The 22070-nt window shown below is 43.6% G+C and overlaps 1 protein-coding gene across 2 annotated transcripts in view; it reads right to left on the bottom strand.

The window, feature by feature from the left end:
* LOC139407420 (YLP motif-containing protein 1-like) overlaps window positions 1-21654 on the bottom strand; it is a 51005-nt gene extending 29351 nt beyond the window's left edge. Inside the window, exons 1-8 of one of the 2 annotated variants that reach the window (XM_071151188.1) lie at window positions 20918-21654; window positions 20105-20314; window positions 17972-18163; window positions 16846-17046; window positions 13813-14342; window positions 11097-13655; window positions 7905-8049; window positions 1063-1210 (exon numbers count right to left, since the gene is read on the bottom strand). In XM_071151188.1, coding sequence (XP_071007289.1) covers window positions 1063-1210; window positions 7905-8049; window positions 11097-13655; window positions 13813-14342; window positions 16846-17046; window positions 17972-18163; window positions 20105-20314; window positions 20918-21421 — 4489 coding nt within the window. In that variant the 5' untranslated portion in view covers window positions 21422-21654. Of the gene's footprint in view, window positions 1-1062; window positions 1211-7904; window positions 8050-11096; window positions 13656-13812; window positions 14343-16845; window positions 17047-17971; window positions 18164-20104; window positions 20315-20824 lie in introns of both variants that reach the window. The other variant, XM_071151187.1, reaches the window with a different exon arrangement.
* Window positions 21655-22070: the final 416 nt, after the last annotated feature.

The following is a 22070-nucleotide window of genomic DNA, read 5'->3' on the forward strand; positions in this document are numbered from 1 at the left end:
TGGATAGCAACATGGAAATGTGGGGGTCAATGTCTTGGGGAGGGAACAAACACACACACACACACACACACACACACACACCTGGAGCGGCAGGTAACCTAGTGGTTAGAGCATTGGACTAGTAACCGAAAGGTTGCAAGATCAAATCCCCGAGCTGACAAGGTACAAATCTGTCGTTCTGCCCCTGAACAAGGCCACTGTTCCCTAGGCCGTCATTGAAAATAAGAATTTGTTCTTAATTTACATGCCTAGTTAAATAAAGGTGTGTGTAGTTGTTGTGAAATTGTTAGATTACTTGTTAGATATTACTGCACGGTCGGAACTAGAAGCACAATCATTTCGGTACACTCGCATTAACATCTGCTCACCATCTGTATGTGACCATAACATTAACATCTGCCAACCATGTGTATGTGACCATAACATTAACATCTGCCAACCATGTGTATGTGACCATAACATTAACATCTGTTCACCATGTGTATGTGACCATAACATTAACATCTGTTCACCATGTGTATGTGACCATAACATTAACATCTGCTCACCATGTGTATGTGACCATAACATTAACATCTGTTCACCATGTGTATGTGACAAATACAATTTGATTTGTATAATAGAAAAATAAACAAGGAGGCAACGGCGTGTTTCTGAAGCAGAATAACCACTTTCCGGTCTATAGGTTTTAAAGATAGAGATAACACAGTGTGGCTTGTGTGTTTCCAATGAGCATCCTTTAGTTACCTTTAGTTACCATTTATATATGTTTACAGAAGCTATTCCATTTTAACATCAGTCAATTAAAAGAAGTACCAATTTCCTAAAACAAATTCCAATACGCATTCCAATTCTCTTTAATGCTTTTCAATAATAGCCATTTGGAATTGGAACAGGAATTTAGAATACTTTCTGATTTGAATGGAATTGGAACAGGAATTTAGAATACTTTCTGAATTGAATGGAATTGGAACAGGAATTTAGAATACTTTCTGAATTGAATGGAATTGGAACAGGAACTGACCCCAAAACTGCTTCCTATTTCCATGTTTCTTTCCCTACCATGTCCATGTCCATAGTCGACAGTCTTCGGGATGACTGGTGCGTTGGGGACTGGAGGAATGGAGGACATGTACCCAGTATCTTGAGGGTTGGCGTCTCCCCACGTCACTGTTTTTGCAGCAGTTGAGTTAGAAATGAGATTGGTCGCCTGGGGTGGAGAAACAGGGTTAACACGTTTTTTAAAAATGGGTAAATATCTATAATTTGTAACTAAAAAATAAATAAAAAAAGAGTTAGAAATATGTATGTGACCTGGAAACGGACAATAATTAAAGTGGTCTTCTACAAATATATTGTTGGACTATAACCAGGTTTATACCCATATTATAACCAACATTATAACCAGGTTTATACCCATATTACGACCAGGTTTATACCCATATTACGACCAGGTTTATAACCAACTATTATAACCAGGTTTATACCCATATTATAACCAGGTTTATACCCATATTATAACCAGGTTTATACCCATATTACGACCAGGTTTATACCCATATTACGACCAGGTTGATAACCAACATTATAACCAGGTTTATACCCATATTACGACCAGGTTTATACCCATATTATAACCAGGTTTATACCCATATTATAACCAGGTTTATACCCATATTATAACCAGGTTTATACCCATATTACGACCAGGTTTATACCCATATTACGACCAGGTTTATACCCATATTACGACCAGGTTTATACCCATATTACGACCAGGTTTATACCCATATTACGACCAGGTTTATACCCATATTACGACCAGGTTTATACCCATATTACGACCAGGTTTATAACCAACTATTATAACCAGGTTTATACCCATATTATAACCAGGTTTATACCCATATTATAACCAGGTTTATACCCATATTACGACCAGGTTTATACCCATATTACGACCAGGTTTATACCCATATTACGACCAGGTTTATACCCATATTACGACCAGGTTTATACCCATATTACGACCAGGTTTATACCCATATTACGACCAGGTTTATAACCAACTATTATAACCAGGTTTATACCCATATTATAACCAGGTTTATACCCATATTATAACCAGGTTTATAACCAACTACTATAACCAGGTTTATAACCAACATTATAACCAGGTTTATAACCAACATTATAACCAGGTTTATACCCATATTACGACCAGGTTTATACCCATATTACGACCAGGTTTATAACCAACTATTATAACCAGGTTTATAACCAACATTATAACCAGGTTTATAACCAACATTATAACCAGGTTTATACCCATATTATAACCAGGTTTATACCCATATTACGACCAGGTTTATACCCATATTACGACCAGGTTTATAACCAACTATTATAAACAGGTTTATACCCAACATTATAACCAGGTTTATAACCAACATTATAACCAGGTTTATACCCATATTATAACCAGGTTTATACCCATATTACGACCAGGTTTATACCCATATTATGACCAACATTATAACCAGGTCTATAACCAACATTATAACCAACATTATAACCAGGTTTATACCCATATTATAACCAGGTTTATACCCATATTATGACCAGGTTGATAACCAACATTATAACCAGGTTTATACCCATATTATGACCAGGTTGATAACCAACACTATAACCAGGTTTATACCCATATTATGACCAGGTTGATAACCAACATTATAACCAGGTTTATACCCATATTATGACCAGGTTTATACCCATATTATGACCAGGTTTATAACCAACTATTATAACCAGGTCTATAACCAACATTATAACCAGGTCTATAACCAACATTATGACCAGGTTTATACCCATATTATGACCAGGTTTATACCCATATTATGACCAGGTTGTAACCAACATTATAACCAGGTTTATACCCATATTATGACCAGGTTGATAACCAACATTATAACCAGGTTTATACCCATATTATGACCAGGTTTATAACCAACTATTATAACCAGGTCTATAACCAACATTATAACCAGGTTTATACCCATATTATGACCAACATTATAACCAGGTTTATACCCATATTATAACCAGGTTTATACCCATATTATGACCAGGTTGATAACCAACACTATAACCAGGTTTATACCCATATTATGACCAGGTTGATAACCAAAACTATAACCAGGTTTATACCCATATTATGACCAGGTTGATAACCAACATTATAACCAACATTATAACCAACATTATACCCATATTATGACCAGGTTTATACCCATATTATGACCAGGTTTATACCCATATTATAACCAGGTCTATAACCAACATTATAACCAGGTTTATACCCATATTATAACCAGGTTGATAACCAACATTATAACCAGGTTTATAACCATATTATAACCAGGTCTATAACCAACTATTATAACCAACATTATAACCAACATTATAACCAACATTATAACCAACATTATACCCATATTATGACCAGGTTTATACCCATATTATGACCAGGTTTATACCCATATTATAACCAGGTCTATAACCAACATTATAACCAGGTTTATACCCATATTATGACCAGGTTGATAACCAACATTATAACCAGGTTTATACCCATATTATAACCAGGTCTATAACCAACTATTATAACCAACATTATAACCAGGTCTATAACCAACATTATAACCAACATTATAACCAGGTCTATAACCAACTATTATAACCAGGTCTATAACCAACATTATAACCATGTTTATACCCATATTATGACCAGGTTGATAACCAACATTATAACCAGGTTTATACCCATATTATGACCAGGTTGTAACCAACATTATGACCAGGTTTATAACCAACATTATAACCAGGTTTATAACCAACATTATAACCAGGTTTATACCCATATTACGACCAGGTTGATAACCAACATTATAACCAGGTTTATACCCATATTATGACCAGGTTGATAACCAACATTATAACCAGGTTTATACCCATATTATGACCAGGTTGATAACCAACATTATAACCAGGTTTATACGCAACATTATAACCAGGTCTATAACCAACTATTAGAACCAGGTTTATACCCATATTATGACCAGGTTGATAACCAACATTATAACCAGGTTTATACCCATATTACGACCAGGTTGATAACCAACATTATAACCAGGTTTATACCAATATTATAACCATGTTTATACCCATATTATGACCAGGTTGATAACCAACATTATAACCAGGTTTATACCCATATTCCGACCAGGTTGATAACCAACATTATAACCAGGTTTATACCCAACATTATAACCAACATTATAACCAGGTTCGTACCCATATTATGACCAGGTTGATAACCAACATTATAACCAGGTTTATACCCATATTATGACCAGGTTGATAACCAACATTATAACCAGGTTTATACCCATATTATGACCAGGTTGTAACCAACATTATAACCAGGTTTATACCCATATTACGACCAGGTTGATAACCAACATTATAACCAGGTTTATACCCATATTACGACCAGGTTGATAACCAACATTATAACCAGGTTTATACCCATATTATGACCAGGTTGATAACCAACACTATAACCAGGTTTATACCCATATTATGACCAGGTTGATAACCAACATTATAACCAACATTATAACCAACATTATACCCATATTATGACCAGGTTTATACCCATATTATGACCAGGTTTATACCCATATTATAACCAGGTCTATAACCAACATTATAACCAGGTTTATACCCATATTATAACCAGGTTGATAACCAACATTATAACCAGGTTTATAACCATATTATAACCAGGTCTATAACCAACTATTATAACCAACATTATAACCAACATTATAACCAACATTATACCCATATTATGACCAGGTTTATACCCATATTATGACCAGGTTTATACCCCTATTATAACCAGGTCAATAACCAACATTATAACCAGGTTTATACCCATATTATGACCAGGTTGATAACCAACATTATAACCAGGTTTATACCCATATTATAACCAGGTCTATAACCAACTATTATAACCAACATTATAACCAGGTCTATAACCAACATTATAACCACCATTATAACCAGGTTTATAACCAACTATTATAACCACCTATTATAACCACCTATTATAACCAACATTATAACCAACATTATAACCAACATTATAACCAGGTTATAACCAACATTATAACCACCTATTATAACCAGGTTCATAACCAACATTATAACCAACATTATAACCAACTATTATAACCACCTATTATAACCAACATTATAACCAACATTATAACCAGGTCTATAACCAACTATTATAACTAACATTATAACCAGGTCTATAACCAACATTATAACCAGGTTTATACCCATATTACGACCAGGTTGATAACCAACATTATAACCAGGTTTATACCCATATTACGACCAGGTTGTAACCAACATTATAACCAGGTCTATAACCAACTATTATAACCAACATTATAACCAGGTCTATAACCAACATTATAACCAGGTCTATAACCAACTATTATAACCAACATTATAACCAGGTCTATAACCAACATTATAACCATGTTTATACCCATATTATGACCAGGTTGATAACCAACATTATAACCAACATTATAACCAGGTTTATAACCAGGTTTATAACCAACATTATAACCAACTATTATAACCAGGTTTATAACCAACATTATAACCAGGTTTATAACCAACATTATAACCAGGTTTATAACCAACATTATAACCAGGTTTATAACCAACATTATAACCAGGTTTATAACCAAAATAATAACCAGGTTTATAACCAACATAATAACCAGGTTTATAACCAACACAACAACCAACATAATAACCAACATTATAACCAACATTATAACTAACATTATAACCAGGTTTATAACCAACATTATAACCAGGTTTATAACCAACATTATAACCAGGTTTATAACCACCTATTATAACCAGGTTTATAACCACCTATTATAACCAGGTTTATAACCAACATTATAACCAACATTATAACCAACTATTATAACCAACATTATAACCAACATTATAACCAACATTATAACCAACATTATAACCAACTATTATAACCAACATTATAACCAACATTATAACCAGGTCTATAACCAACTATTTATTATAACTAACATTATAACCAGGTCTATAACCAATATTTTAACCAGGTTTATACCCATATTACGACCAGGTTGATAACCAACATTATAACCAGGGTTATACCCATATTATGACCAGGTTGTAACCAACATTATAACCAACATTATAACCAACTATTATAACCAACATTATAACCAACTATTATAACCAACATTATAACCAACATTATAACCAACTATTATAACCAACTATTATAACCAACATTATAACCAACATTATAACCAACATTATAACCAACATTATAACCAACTATTATAACCAACATTATAACCAACATTATAACCAACATTATAACCAACATTATAACCAACTATTATAACCAGGTTATAACCAACATTATAACCAACATTATAACCAGGTTATAACCAACATTATAACCAACATTATAACCAACTATTATAACCAACATTATAACCAACATTATAACCAGGTTATAACCAACATTATAACCAACATTATAACCAGTTTACAACCAGCCTCTTTATGCAAGTACATTCAGTATAATGAACATTTTAAAAAATGCCACGAGAGGCCTGATGACAACCGCAAATCTGGCAGTAAACCTAACTGTCGATAAAACAAAAACGCGCTAGACAAGGTGGCCGCTTGTCGGTAAAATAAATTGGTGCGAGAAATGGAGGTGGAAACCTTTTAACGCGCAGATAGTGATGCGGTATATTAACCATCATATCGAAGTAAACTTGGAGACATGCAAATTACACGTTGTGTGCTCCTCTCACTATGACAGGGTAAACCCACGGAGTTTATTAGACTACGGATTAAATCAGTTCCGATGGAACTTCACAGGGTGGTGAAAGTGCACGGTGACGAGCTTGACGCTCCTTTCCAATAGGAAATATTGAGGGTCTTATTCTGGTGACATGATGATCGATGCTTGGGTGCCCATTTGACAAATAAAAATAACATGACTCTTATCCATAATAATCTCATCATGTAGATAGTCTACCTGCACTGGCTGAGAGATGTTGGCTAAAGCACATGGAAATAAACACAGGGCACATTTGCTTTATAAAACACAAACATTTTTTGTTGTTGTATCAAAACCATCAGCAGAGTTGAAAATGAAATGGGGAAAAAGTCATTTGTATGTGCATAATTTCATCGCGCACAGCCTTTAAAAAAAATCTCTGTTGGGAATTATTATTATTATTTTTTTGAATATTTGCAAGCAAATCTTTCACCAATTGGATGGAAACCTAGCTAGTGACATGACTCAACTGTGAGATTTAACAGTTTTATATGGGCTTCCAAGAACTTTGAATAAATTCCCTGGTTTTCCCAAATTCCGGATTTCCGGAATCAGGAGGGAACAAGCAGCAAACCTGGAACCCTCTAAACCAGGATTTCTGGAAAACCAGGGAATTTATTCAAAGTTCCCGGGATTTTGCAACCCTATATACAAATACACACACATATATATATATATATATACACACGCACACGTATATATATATATATATATATATAAAATTACTTGAATAAACAGCTTGAAAGAAAGTACAGTTTTGTGTATTCTCAAACAAATGCCTATAGATTTACCTGCAGCTAAATTCTATATGTAAATGTCAAACAGTTCAATTCTATATTTTATGTAAAATATATACATTTGATTTAGTCATATTTTATATCAACAGGGTGTGGTGGTTTACCTGCAGGGCACTCCGGACCTCAGGGGGGATCTCTAGCCCCAGTAGCCCAGCAGGGAGCTCCGTCTTAGGGTCAGACGTGATGGATAGGGCCTCTCCCTCGGTCAAATTCTCCTGCATTTCTCTGTTCAGTACCAGAGAAACAGACCTACATTGTATTTAAAGTGCTGTGTGATTCATTTGCTAATATGAATGTACAGAGTAGCCTGGAATCCCGAACCTATTTTGTGCTAACATTCCTCTCCGTGTACTCCAAAAATGGTATCACAAAAGGGTGGCAATGAGTAGAATGATAGAACAATCAGACAGGTACTCAGGCTACATTCAGAGGTCTCTCACAAAAAAACAGTTGTGAAAAATGGCATTTCAAAAAAATATACAGTGCCAGTCAAATTTGGACACACCTACTCATTCAAGTGAATAATAGTGAAGACATCAAAACTATGTGCACAGTTGTCATCAAGGCAAAGGGTGGCTACTTCTGAGAACCTCAAATATAAAATATATTTTGGATTTGTTTAATTATTAACACTTTTTTGGTTACTATATGATTCCATATGTGTTATTTCCTTATTACAATGTAGAAAATAGTAAAAATAAAGAAAAACAAAAAATATTCAGACCTCTAGACTAAAATGGTTTCGATTGTTTTCCCCCCTCAATCTTCACACAATACCTCATAATGACGTCACAATACCCCATAATGACGTCACAATACCCCATAATGACGTCACAATACCCCATAATGACATCACAACACCCCATAATGACGTCACAATACCCCATAATGACGTCACAATACCCCATAATGACGTCACAATACCCCATAATGACGTCACAATACCCCATAATGACATCACAATACCCCATAATGACATCACAATACCCCATAATGACGTCACAATACCCCATAATGACGTCACAATACCCCATAATGACATCACAATACCCCATAATGACGTCACAATACCCCATAATGACGAAGCAAAAACAGGGTTTTAAGAAATGATTGCGATTTTTTTGTTGTTGAAATACCCAGCGATAGAAAAAGTACCCAAATGTCATACTTGAGTAAAAGTAAAGATTCCTTAATAGGAAATTACTCAAGTAAAAGTGAAAGTCACCCAGTAAAATACTACTTAAGTAAAAGTCTCAAAGTATATGTTTTTAAATATACTTAAGTGTCAAAAGAAAATGTAATTGATAAAATGTACTTAAGTATCAAAAGTACAAGTATAAATCATTTCAAATTCCTTATATTAAAGCAAATCAGACCACTACATTTTCTAGTTTTTTTAAAAATGTATTTACGGATAGCCAGGGGCATTGCTCCAAATGTCAAAGATAATTTACAAATTAAGCATGTGTTTTAGTGAGTCTGCCAGATCAGAGGCAGTAGGGATGACCAGGGTTCTCTTGATAAGTGGGTGAATTAGACATTTTTCCTGTCCTGCTAAGCCTTCAAAGTGTAACGAGCTGGGTGACAGGGAAAATGTATGGAGTAATAAGTACATTATTTTCTTTAGGAATGTAGTGAAGTAAAAGTTTTCCAAAATATTAATAGTAAAGTAAAGATACACAAGAAAACTACTTAAGATGAACTTTCAAGTACTTTTACTTAAGTACTTCACACCAAATGGAAAACCTCCTTCCTTAAGTATTCAGACCCATTGCTATGAGACTTGACATTGAGCTGGTGCATTACCGTTTCCACTTATCATCCCTGAGATGTTTCTACAACTTGATTGGTGTCGAAGGAATTGTCCGTAGAGCTCCGAGACAGGATTGTGTCGAGGCACAGATCTGGGGAAGGGTACCAAAACATTTCTGCAGCATTGAAGGTCCCCAAGAACACAGTGGCTTCCATCATTCTTAAATGGAAGAAGTTTGGAACCACCAAGACTCTTCCTAAAGCTGGCCGCCCGACCAAACTGAGCAGAAGAGAAGGGCCTTGGTCAGGGAGGTGACCAGGAAAACCTTCCAGAAGGGACAACCATCTCTGCAGCACTCCACCAATCAGGCATTTATGGTAGAGTGGCCAGACAGAAGCCACTCCTCAGTAAAAGGCACATGACAGCCCGCTTGGAGTTTGTCAAAAGGCACCTAAAGGACTGACAGACCATGAGAAACAAGACTCTCTGGTCAGATGAAACCAAGATTGAACTCTTTGGCCTGAATGCCAAGCGTCACGCCTGGAGGAAACCTGGCACCATCCCTACGGTGAAGCATACTGGTGGCAGTATTATGCTGTGGTGATGTTTTTCAGCGGCAGGGACTGGGAGACTAGTCAGGATCGAGGGTAAGATGAACGGAGCAAAGTAAAGACATCCTTGATGAAAACCTGCTCCAGAGTGCTCAGGACCTCAGACTGGTGTGAAGGTTCACCTTCCAACAGGACAACGACCCTAAGCACACAGCCAAGACAACGCAGGAGTGGCTTCAGGACAAGTCTCTGAGTGGCCCAGCCAGAGTCTGGACTTGAACCTGATCAAACATCTCTGGAGAGACCTGAAAATATCTGTGCAGCGACGCTCCTAATCCAACCTGACAGGGCTTGAGAGGATCTGCAGGGAATAATGGGAGAAACTCCCCAAATACAGGTGTGCCAAGCTTGTAATTGCTGCCAAAGGTGCATCAACAAAGTACTGAGTAAAGGGTCTGAATACTTATGTAAATGTGATATTTCAGGTGAATTTTTTTATACATTTACAAAAATATCTTAAATTGTTTTTGCTTTGTCATTATGGGGTATTGTGATGTCATTATGGGGTATTGTGATGTCATTATGGGGTATTGTGATGTCATTATGGGGTATTGTGATGTCATTGTGTGATATTGATTATTGATTGATTGAAAAATATTTTTTTCATCCATTTTACATTTTAGAATAAGGCTGTAACGTAACAAAATGTGGGAAAAGTCAAGGGGTCTGAATACTTTCCAAATGTAATGTATAGTTTGATATATATTGTGGCCATTAAAAAATGACAAGGTTTCACCAAGACAGTTTCTATCTTAGGGGCAACCCCATCCATACATACACATCTCTTAGGGTTGGGGTCAATTCCATTTCAATTCCAAGCAATTACAAAAGTAAACCAAATTGCAATTCCACATTTTCCTAGTTGAAAAGCATTGAAGAGAATTGGAATGGTACTTCCCGAATTGAACCCAATCCTGATGTCTCTAATTTACCTGATAAGCTTCAGCTCATGGGCAGCTTTCAGGATGATCTCATGTTGTCGTTGTGACAGAGCCAGTATGCCCGGTCCAGTTCCCTGTGAGGCTGGTTCCTGAGAGCTGTCTGGTCCAGTAGTGGGAGGAGCAAGGGCCTGGGAAGAGGTGGATGGAGGGATACCTAGATCTGATCTAGGTGGCTCGGCTCGTCCGTCGTAGTGGGGCCTATGCTCCTCAAAATCTGAGGGGTAGTTTCTCTCCGGAAGGGGTGGTCTTGATCTCTCCCACTCTGGAGGTGGCAAGTAGGGGGGTTCATCGTGCCTGTAAGGAGGGTCGTCCGGGTAGCCGCGACTTTGTAGCTTGCCTCCTCTTCCGTGCTCTTCTCCCTCGTAGGCGTATGGAGGACGGTCTCTGTCTCCCTCGTAGGCATATGGAGGACGGTCTTGGTCCCTCTCATCAGTCCACTCGTCCTCTCTGAAGCGGTCTGGGGGAGGGTAGTCTCTCTCTGGTAGTGGTCCTCCTCTCTCCCTGTCCCACTCCCCACCACGAGGAGGCTCATGGGGATAATACTCCTCGCCGCGGTCATAGTCATGTGGCGGGCGCTTCGGCCAGTCACGCGGTGGCAGCGGCCTTCCATACCTGTCATCATCAGGACCACCAAACTCCTCCCCGTACCCGTCGTGGGGGTACCCCTCCATCTCCTCGTGTGGCTGCTGCATCATACCCCGGGCCCTGCCCATCGGGGCTCCCCGAGGGCCCATCGGACGCCTCCTCATCCCCCCTCGCTCCATCATCATCTCAAGGGGAGGCGGACCTCTTGGCCCGACTCTGCCGTGGTTGGGGGGTCGTCCTGGGCCCGGGGGCCAGCCAAGGTCCCTATCCGTGTCGTGATATGGAGGATGATCACCAGGCCCCATCAGATCTCTGTCCATCATCTCTCTAGGTGGAGGAGGTCGCCCCCTCATGTCTCGCTCCATCATATCGTGGTGCATGGGCGGCCCTCTGGGGTTGTAGTCTCGATGCAGCGGGGGTCCCAGAGGGTCCATGTCATCGTGAGGCCCCATGGGGGATCCTAGAGGGTCATGGGGGTCCATGGCTCCGCGAGGAGGAGGAAGGGGGCGTCTGGGACCCCCCTGGTGCATGAAGCCGGGTCGGCCGCGTGGAGGGCGACTCCGCCCAGGATGGAAGGGGGCTCGGGGGCCTCCTCTCATGCCATGAGGAGGGGGCCTCCGGTCCATCCAGTAGGGATCTCCTTCCTCTCCCCAGTACTCTGGAGGTGGGGGGTCTGTTTCCTCCCAGTGGTGCCCGTCTAGAGGCTCTCCTCTCCCCATAGGGGGACCTCCTCTCCCTGGGTCTTCGTAGTAGTCCTCTGGAGAGTAGTAGTGCTCTTCAGGGACCCACATCTCCTCTTCAGGCAGAGGAGGACCTCCAGGTTTCTCCAGTGAAGGGTCCTGCTGCCAGTCCTCCTCTGGTCCTCCATGTTGTGATCTCATCTCTTCATGAGGAGGTCTGTAGTCGTAAGGAACCCCCTCCATGTCGTCCTCCGTCCTCCCACCTCCCAGGGGGACAGTGTTGGGACTGAAGTCTGGGATACCGGGCTGTTGTCCTCCACGTCCCCTCAGACCACCCCTTCCTCCTCGCCCCCTCATCCCTCCATCCAACTCCCCTCGTCCTCTACCTCCCCTCATGCCTCCATCAAACTCCCCTCGTCCTCTACCTCCCCTCATCCCTCCATCAAACTCCCCTCGTCCTCTACCTCTCCTCATCCCCCCATCAAACTCCCCTCGTCCTCTACCTCCCCTCATCCCTCCATCCGCCTCCCCTCGTCCTCTGACAGGCCCTAGCGGCTGGCCACGTCCCATGGGCCCCGGAGGACCAGGAGGTTGGTTGGTCATTGGGTCTGTCTTCGAAGGCTCCGGTCCCTGAGGCCTGTTGTTGTTATTGACATTATTCTTCAATGGCCCATCCGGTCCACCTGGTTTGAAAGCGGTCTTAGTGGGGGAAGCGGTTTTCGGGGACACAGAGGCATCGGTGGACACTTGGGGCTTGGTACCGGCAGGACCAGTAGGGCTCACCTTCTCCATGTTGACGGTGGATCCCTTACTAGCAGCAGCAGCAGCGTCAGCTTCTGCCTTCGTCTGAGGGATGGGGTCATTTTGGACGAAGAAGCCATCCAGTGAGTCCACCATGTCCTCTGACATATCCTCCGGTTCTGCTCCTGGTTTCCCTGGCCCGGTAGGTTTATTACCAGGAGGCTTGGAGCCCGCTGGTGTCTCAGTCTTACCCTGTGGTGGTTGTGTGTCTTTACTAGTGTCTGGTTTAGGCTGTGGGCCTATATGGGGAACTAGGGGATCAGGTGGTCTTTCAAAGCAGCCAGGGGGGTTTTGTCTCGTAGGGGGCTGGTCGAACCGGGACCCCTGCTGCCCAAAGCGAGGCCCTGGTCCTCTGGGGCCAGGCTGGTTGAACCTCTGGCGCTGCTCGTTGAACCTGGGGCCTGGTGGAGCATTAAACCTCTGCTGTTGACCGGATTGCTGCTGCTGGTCAAACAGCGGGCCGTTCCCTCTCGGACCATCAAACCTTGAAAAGTCAAATCACATGAATGATCTGTCAAAAGACATGTTAACCTCCAGATTGTCATGTTCAGGTACAAACAACATCTCTATGAGAGGTTAGCCCCCAAGTGAAACACAAACACACCGTTTCAATATCATTATGCCATGAGTACACAAGTTACCTTGGTCCTCTGGGGCTTTGGAAGGGTGGAGGCTGTCCTGGTGGTGGAACTGGTGATCTGGCCACACCTCTCCCTCCTGGGCCTGCCCCTCTCCCTCCTGGGCCCGCCCCTCTCCCTCCTGGGCCCGCCCCTCTCCCTGGAGTTCCAGACAGGTTGTACTGCTCTGCCTGAGGCCCTTGGTGTGGTTTTCCTGCTGGGGTTCCCATGCGTTGGGCGTTTGAGGGGCCTTGCTGCCCTGGTCGAGGGCCCTGCAACATGGATCCAGAGGTGGACGAGGGCTGGCTACCTGGCTGGGACGGCACGGACGGGCTCACCATGTGACCTTGTTGAATCTGCGAGTCCGGTCCAGATTGTGGGTACTGACCATATTGGTTGTACTGGTCCCCGTACCCTCCACTACCATACCGGTCACTACTACCGTATTGATCAGCGCCGTACTGACCACCGCCATCGCTGCCGCCGCTACCTCCATATTGACCGCTGCCGCCTCCGTACTGTTGCTGCGTGGCTCGCAGGGTGGTGACCCTCTCCTGCAATGAATCAATCAAATATATTTTTATTTATTTTACCTTTATTTTACTAGGCAAGTCAGTTAAGAACAAATTCTTATTTTCAATGACGACCTAGGAACAGTGGGTTAACTGCCTGTTCAGGGGCAGAACGACAGATTTGTACCTTGTCAGCTTGGGGATTCGAACTTGCAACCTTTCGGTTACTAGTCCAACGCTCTAACCACTAGGCTACCCTGCCGCCCCTCCACTCTAACCACTAGGCTACCTTGCCGCCCCTCCACTCTAACCACTAGGCTACCTTGCCGCCCCTCCACTCTAGCCACTAGGCTACCCTGCCGCCCCTCCACTCTAACCACTAGGCTACCCTGCCGCCCCTCCACACTAACCACTAGGCTACCCTGCCGCCCCTCCACTCTAACCACTAGGCTACCCTGCGCCCCTCCACTCTAACCACTAGGCTACCCTGCCGCCCCTCCACTCTAACCACTAGGCTACCCTGCCCCCTCTACACTCTAACCACTAGGCTACCCTGCCGCCTCTACACTCTAACCACTAGGCTACCCTGCCGCCCCTCCACTCTAACCACTAGGCTACCCTGCCGCCCCTCCACTCTAACCACTAGGCTACCCTGCCGCCCCTCCACTCTAACCACTAGGCTACCCTGCGCCCTCTACACTCTAACCACTAGGCTACCCTGCCGCCTCTACACTCTAACCACTAGGCTACCCTGCCGCCCCAATATGACGACCCCTTTTTTCACATCAGCAGCGCCTGTACATGAAGCTGCCTGGGGATTTACTCAGTAACATAAAACACTTCGGGAACTCTGCAGATAGAAATGCAACGACTACAGCTGAATCTAGTCCCTCATTGTATGCGACAGACAGAACATATCTAAAAAAAAAGTCCTGTAACATTACATCCTACTGAACAGACCCCAGAGGCAGAGGGGGAGGGCCCCTCCTCTTCAGGCTGTACTGTACCTGTAGGTGTGCTGAGGTGGAGTTTGTCTGGTTGTACTGTACCTGTAGGTGTGTTGAGGTGGAGTTTGTCAGGTTGTACTGTACCTGTAGGTGTGCTGAGGTGGAGTTTGTCTGGTTGTACTGTACCTGTAGGTGTGCTGAGGTGGAGTTTGTCTGGTTGTACCTGTAGGTGTGCTGAGGTGGAGTTTGTCTGGTTGTACCTGTAGGTGTGCTGAGGTGGAGTTTGTCTGGTTGTACCTGTAGGTGTGCTGAGGTGGAGTTTGTCTGGTTGTACCGTACCTGTAGGTGTGCTGAGGTGGAGTTTGTCTGGTTGTACCTGTAGGTGTGCTGAGGTGGAGTTTGTCTGGTTGTACCTGTAGGTGTGCTGAGGTGGAGTTTGTCTGGTTGTACCTGTAGGTGTGCTGAGGTGGAGTTTGTCTGGTTGTACCTGTAGGTGTGCTGAGGTGGAGTTTGTCTGGTTGTACCTGTAGGTGTGCTGAGGTGGAGTTTGTCTGGTTGTACCTGTAGGTGTGCTGAGGTGGAGCTTGTCTGGTTGTACCTGTAGGTGTGCTGAGGTGGAGTTTGTCTGGCTGTACCTGTAGGTGTGCTGAGGTGGAGTTTGTCTGGCTGTACCTGTAGGTGTGCTGAGGTGGAGTTTGTCTGGCTGTACTGTACCTGTAGGTGTGCTGAGGTGGAGTTTGTCTGGTTGTACTGTACCTGTAGGTGTGCTGAGGTGGAGTTTGTCAGGTTGTACTGTACCTGTAGGTGTGCTGAGGTGGAGTTTGTCTGGTTGTACCGTACCTGTAGGTGTGCTGAGGTGGAGTTTGTCTGGTTGTACCGTACCTGTAGGTGTGCTGAGGTGGAGTTTGTCTGGTTGTACCGTACCTGTAGGTGTGCTGAGGTGGAGTTTGTCTGGTTGTACCTGTAGGTGTGCTGAGGTGGAGTTTGTCTGGTTGTACCTGTAGGTGTGCTGAGGTGGAGTTTGCCTGGTTGTACCTGTAGGTGTGCTGAGGTGGAGTTTGTCTGGTTGTACCTGTAGGTGTGCTGAGGTGGAGTTTGTCTGGTTGTACCGTACCTGTAGGTGTGCTGAGGTGGAGTTTGTCTGGTTGTACCGTACCTGTAGGTGTGCTGAGGTGGAGTTTGTCTGGTTGTACCTGTAGGTGTGCTGAGGTGGAGTTTGTCTGGTTGTACCTGTAGGTGTGCTGAGGTGGAGTTTGTCTGGTTGTACCGTACCTGTAGGTGTGCTGAGGTGGAGTTTGTCTGGTTGTACCGTACCTGTAGGTGTGCTGAGGTGGAGTTTGTCTGGTTGTACCTGTAGGTGTGCTGAGGTGGAGTTTGTCTGGTTGTACCTGTAGGTGTGCTGAGGTGGAGTTTGTCTGGTTGTACCGTACCTGTAGGTGTGCTGAGGTGGAGTTTGTCTGGTTGTACCGTACCTGTAGGTGTGCTGAGGTGGAGTTCATCTGGTTGTACGGTACCTGTAGGTGTGCTGAGGTGGAGTTTGTCAGGTTGTACTGTACCTGTAGGTGTGCTGAGGTGGAGTTTGTCAGGTTGTACTGTACCTGTAGGTGTGCTGAGGTGGAGTTCATCTGTTCCTGCCACTGTTTCCACTGTAACTCGTAGTCCTGTAGCTGGTCTTTATGTGGGTAGGACTGGAACTGCTCTTGCCATTGGCTGAAGGTGCGGCCCCAGTCTCCAAACACCGGGCCAAACTGCTGCTGCTGCTTCTCATAGTGACTCAGCTGCATGGCCATAGACATCGTCTACACAGGAGGACATTGAGGAGAATAGAACAGGCTTCGTTTTTCAAAATGAAACTACAAAATGCCCAACAGCAAAGAGACAACACACACTTCGACAGGAGCAAAGAGACAACACACACTTCGACAGGAGCAAAGAGACAACGCACACTTCGACAGGAGCAAAGAGTATGCACGATACGATGATGCCCTCTATGCTCACTCCAAAATTGTATTTTATTTTATCAATGCAAGACGCTGTGCAAATAAAATCGACTGCTCTTAGCATTACACTAGCATTACACTAGCTGAACAGACCTTGTATACAGCTGTTAGATTCTGGTGGAAGCAGTAGTCCTAGGTCCAGTAAGACCTAGTTATCCTAGTTAGACATAGTTAGACATAGTCCTAGTTAGACATAGTTAGACATAGTCCTAGTTAGACATAGTTAGTCCTAGTTAGACATAGTCCTAGTTAGACATAGTCCTAGTTAGACATAGTCCTAGTTAGACATAGTCCTAGTTAGACATAGTTAGACATAGTCCTAGTTAGACATAGTTAGACATAGTCCTAGTTAGACATAGTCCTAGTTAGACCTAGTTAGACATAGTCCTAGTTAGACCTTGTTAGACATAGTTAGACAGTTAGTTAGACATAGTCCTAGTTAGACATAGACCTAGTTAGACATAGTTAGACATAGTCCTAGTTAGACATAGTTAGACATAGTCCTAGTTAGACATAGTTAGACATAGTTAGACAGTGTCCTAGTTAGACATAGTTAGACAGTGTCCTAGTTAGACAGTGTCCTAGTTAGACATAGTTAGAAAGTGTCCTAGTTAGACATAGTTAGACAGTGTCCTAGTTAGACATAGTTAGACAGTGTCCTAGTTAGACAGTGTCCTAGTTAGAAAGGATGGAAATAATATTGTGTCAGTAGATCCTTACTTACCTCGAGCTGTGCAGGTTGTTGGATACACTGCTGGTACTGGTTGAGGATGACCTGTAGCTGAGCATGGTGCCGCATCAGGGCTTGGTACTGGTAGCCAGCTCTCTGCTGCTGGGCCTGCTGCCACTGGGCCGCTGCACTCTGGAGCTGCTTCAGCCGGGCCGCCTCTGCTGGGTCCTGGGCTAGGGGTGCAGGCTGCAGGTGGAGAGGAGTGTACATTGTAGTAAAGTTAACCCAAACTAACAAAGTAAGGAAGCCTTGGAGGAGTTAAGGGCTCCACAAAGTCTACGCAAACAGAGCAACGGATCATCATAATACGATCCGTTACAAATATTAGTCTGCACAAAAGTACGTAGAACTACGCAGAGAGCGACGAAGATGAAGCTTTGACGCTACGTTTACGAAGAGTCCTTCAGCCTTGTCCACGCTACGTTTAGTCCTTCAGCAATGTCCACGCTACATTTAGTCCTTCAGCCTTGTCCACGCTACGTTTAGTCCTTCAGCCTTGTCCATGCTACATTTAGTCCTTCAGCCTTGTCCACGCTACGTTTAGTCCTTCAGCAATGTCCACGCTACATTTAGTCCTTCAGCCTTGTCCACGCTACATTTAGTCCTTCAGCCTTGTCCACGCTACATTTAGTCCTTCAGCCTTGTCCACGCTACATTTAGTCCTTCAGCCTTGTCCACGCTACGTTTAGTCCTTCAGCAATGTCCACGCTACATTTAGTCCTTCAGCCTTGTCCACGCTACGTTTAGTCCTTCAGCCTTGTCCATGCTACATTTAGTCCTTCAGCAATGTCCACGCTACGTTTAGTCCTTCAGCAATGTCCACGCTACATTTAGTCCTTCAGCCTTGTCCACGCTACATTTAGTCCTTCAGCCTTGTCCACGCTACGTTTACGTAGAGTCCTTCAGCCTTGTCCACGCTACGTTTACGTAGAGTCCTTCAGCCTTGTCCACGCTACATTTACGTAGAGTCCTTCAGCCTTGTCCACGCTACGTTTAGTCCTTCAGCCTTGTCCACGCTACGTTTAGTCCTTCAGCCTTGTCCACGCTACGTTTAGTCCTTCAGCCTTGTCCACGCTACGTTTAGTCCTTCAGCCTTGTCCACGCTACATTTAGTCCTTCAGCCTTGTCCACGCTACGTTTAGTCCTTCAGCCTTGTCCACGCTACGTTTTGTCCTTCAGCCTTGTCCACGCTACATTTAGTCCTTCAGCCTTGTCCATGCTACATTTAGTCCTTCAGCCTTGTCCACGCTACATTTAGTCCTTCAGCCTTGTCCACGCTACGTTTAGTCCTTCAGCCTTGTCCACGCTACATTTAGTCCTTCAGCCTTGTCCACGCTACATTTAGTCCTTCAGCCTTGTCCATGCTACATTTAGTCCTTCAGCCTTCTCCACGCTACATTTAGTCCTTCAGCCTTGTCCATGCTACATTTAGTCCTTCAGCCTTCTCCACGCTACATTTAGTCCTTCAGCCTTGTCCACGCTACATTTAGTCCTTCAGCCTTGTCCACGCTACATTTAGTCCTTCAGCCTTGTCCACACTACATTTAGTCCTTCAGCCTTCTCCACGCTACATTTAGTCCTTCAGCCTTGTCCATGCTACATTTAGTCCTTCAGCAATGTCCACGCTATGTTTAGTCCTTCAGCCTTGTCCACGCTACATTTAGTCCTTCAGCCTTGTCCACGCTACATTTAGTCCTTCAGCCTTGTCCACGCTACATTTAGTCCTTCAGCCTTGTCCACGCTACCAGAACGTCACACAGGGACGAGAGCCTCTCTCTTTGTTTCTGTAGCGCGAGGAAGCTTAAATAACATTCCCATTCAATGATTTGTATTTTTTCCCCTGTGACATTGGTAAACCGATACGCGAAAACCTACCATATCACTGAATCGTTACCACACAGTCCGATTACATTCTGAAGATATTGAATTTCAAAACATATCAGACTCTCGGGAGACGATTGTCAGCAGTATCCCTTTCATACAGAGAAAAATCCCACTAATTCATTTTGTTGTGTTTTTTTTACAGGTAACACATCGTCTGCTATAAATGGGATATGTCTCACATACCAATATATTTACCTACAATTAGAATCTCAGACATGTTAAACGGTCAGGTTTCTCCTTTACCGTTTTGTCCTCCGGTGGAGGTGGTGGCGGGGGCTCCTCTTTGGGTGGGGGTGGTGGAGGGGCGCTCTTAGGGGGTTCCGATGGAGGGGGAGGCGCGGCTGTCGAGTGGGGCCGGGGCGTTTGGCCATCACCCTGACCCTGCTTGGCCTTCTCGGCTTTCAGCCTCTGCAGATTCTGGAGATGCTGCTTGTACCAATACTGCTGCTGTTCCTGGATGACAACAACAAACATCACATCAACACGACAATTTTAGACACGCTGGTTAGGATGTGCAGCCCCCTTTCCCTTCCTGCTTGTTGTAAATATGATGGAATAAACATAGCTACTATTGTGTTATAGTTAAAACCCTGCTCTGAGAGATGATTGGGGGAATGATAAATAGGCTTATCTCATGCAAGAAGATGGGTGATGAGAAGATCACAATACATTTAGAAACTAACAACACTACTAGCATGGTCCCAGATCTGTTTGTGCTGTTTTGCAGACTCCTACGGTCATTGATAAATCATAGGAGCTTGCTATATACAACATAAACAAATCTGGGGTCAGGCTATGACAATAGCACGCAGAAACAACGACTTCCCGATGCAATATGAGTAAATTACAAATCATATAAGGTACATTCTCGTCATTCCTGAGATGAAGTACGGGTACGTTTGCATGCCGTCGTGGAAAGGAGAACCTACTGCAGCAATGTGAAATACACATCCAAGATATTACCTGCAGCGACATTGACGTAAAATCGGGCTTTTCCTCCTCCGACCCAGAGGAATGTGCCTGGTCTTTCGAGGCCAAAGATTCTTTCGTGTTTACCTCTTTAGTCGCTGGAGTACCATTGTTCTGAGTGGGCACCGGAAGGGTCGAATCTGGTGGGGGAGGCTGGGCCTCCTTGGACTGCGGGGACTGTGGCGGTAGCGGCGGCTGCTGTGGTCCGGGCGGACCGGCTTGCATGGTCTGATACTCATCTTGATAAGGGGAAGGGGCACCGGCCCCCGTTGAACCATACCCATATCCCGAACTGCCTTGCCACGATTCGGCCGCAGTACCACCGCCGCCATAGGGGTTTGCATCTACGTTCCTGTCGTGGTGCAGCACGGATTGGAGCTGTTTTTGGTGGAGCTGTTGCAGCTGCTGCATCTGCTGGAGATGCTGCTCCCGCAGGCTGTTGAACGTGGAACCGGGTGCCGCTGCGGGCGTAGCGGCTCCATAACTCCCGAATCCACCTGCGAAGCCTTCGCCTTGAGGAGACGGCGCGCCGAAGTTCTGCTGCGAAGGTGGTTGATGGCCACCGCCGTAGTTAGTACCCCAAGGATACATGCTTGGAAACAGCGGGCTTGTGTGGGCCTTTGTGCTCACATAAAACCGGCGCAGTGAAAAATACAACGCTACCCTCGATATAGAGGTACGTTTTCACGCGCGTTACAAACCGTAAACAAACGCTGATTATTGATCGCGTTTGTTGTATCAGTAAACGTTAACAAATTAAAGAAAATGCGTTGTTCGCCTTGGTTTTCGGGTTCCGTATCCTTTAGCTAGAAAGCTAACTAGCTGGTTGTGGAGGGAGACGTGGGAAACGTACACGCCGATTGGTTGGTATGACGGATGTACGTCATGAATACATCATTTCCGGATCAATCAAATTGTTGTTATTTTTACATTCCACAAGAGGGTGACATTTCTACATAAATACACAGACCTCAAATGCCACAATCAGATTTCAGTAGTCCAAAACAACATGGCGAGAAAATGTTTTTTTTTGGAACCAATCAGATAGATTATTGGGTCAAACAGTAAATTATTGGGTCAAAACAAAATAGTTTGGATCAGATAATTGCGCTTTGAAGGTCTGAGAGATGGCTTACAAAAAAACCTGTGTGTGTGTGCGCAGCCTTTGTTGAATACCTTTAAAATAGGTATATTTCTAATGATCTCCATCACAAAAGTCTGAACCACTAACAAAATGTAG

Source organism: Oncorhynchus clarkii, chromosome 4 (assembly GCF_045791955.1).
Source record: "Oncorhynchus clarkii lewisi isolate Uvic-CL-2024 chromosome 4, UVic_Ocla_1.0, whole genome shotgun sequence".
Classification (NCBI taxonomy): domain Eukaryota; kingdom Metazoa; phylum Chordata; class Actinopteri; order Salmoniformes; family Salmonidae; genus Oncorhynchus; species Oncorhynchus clarkii.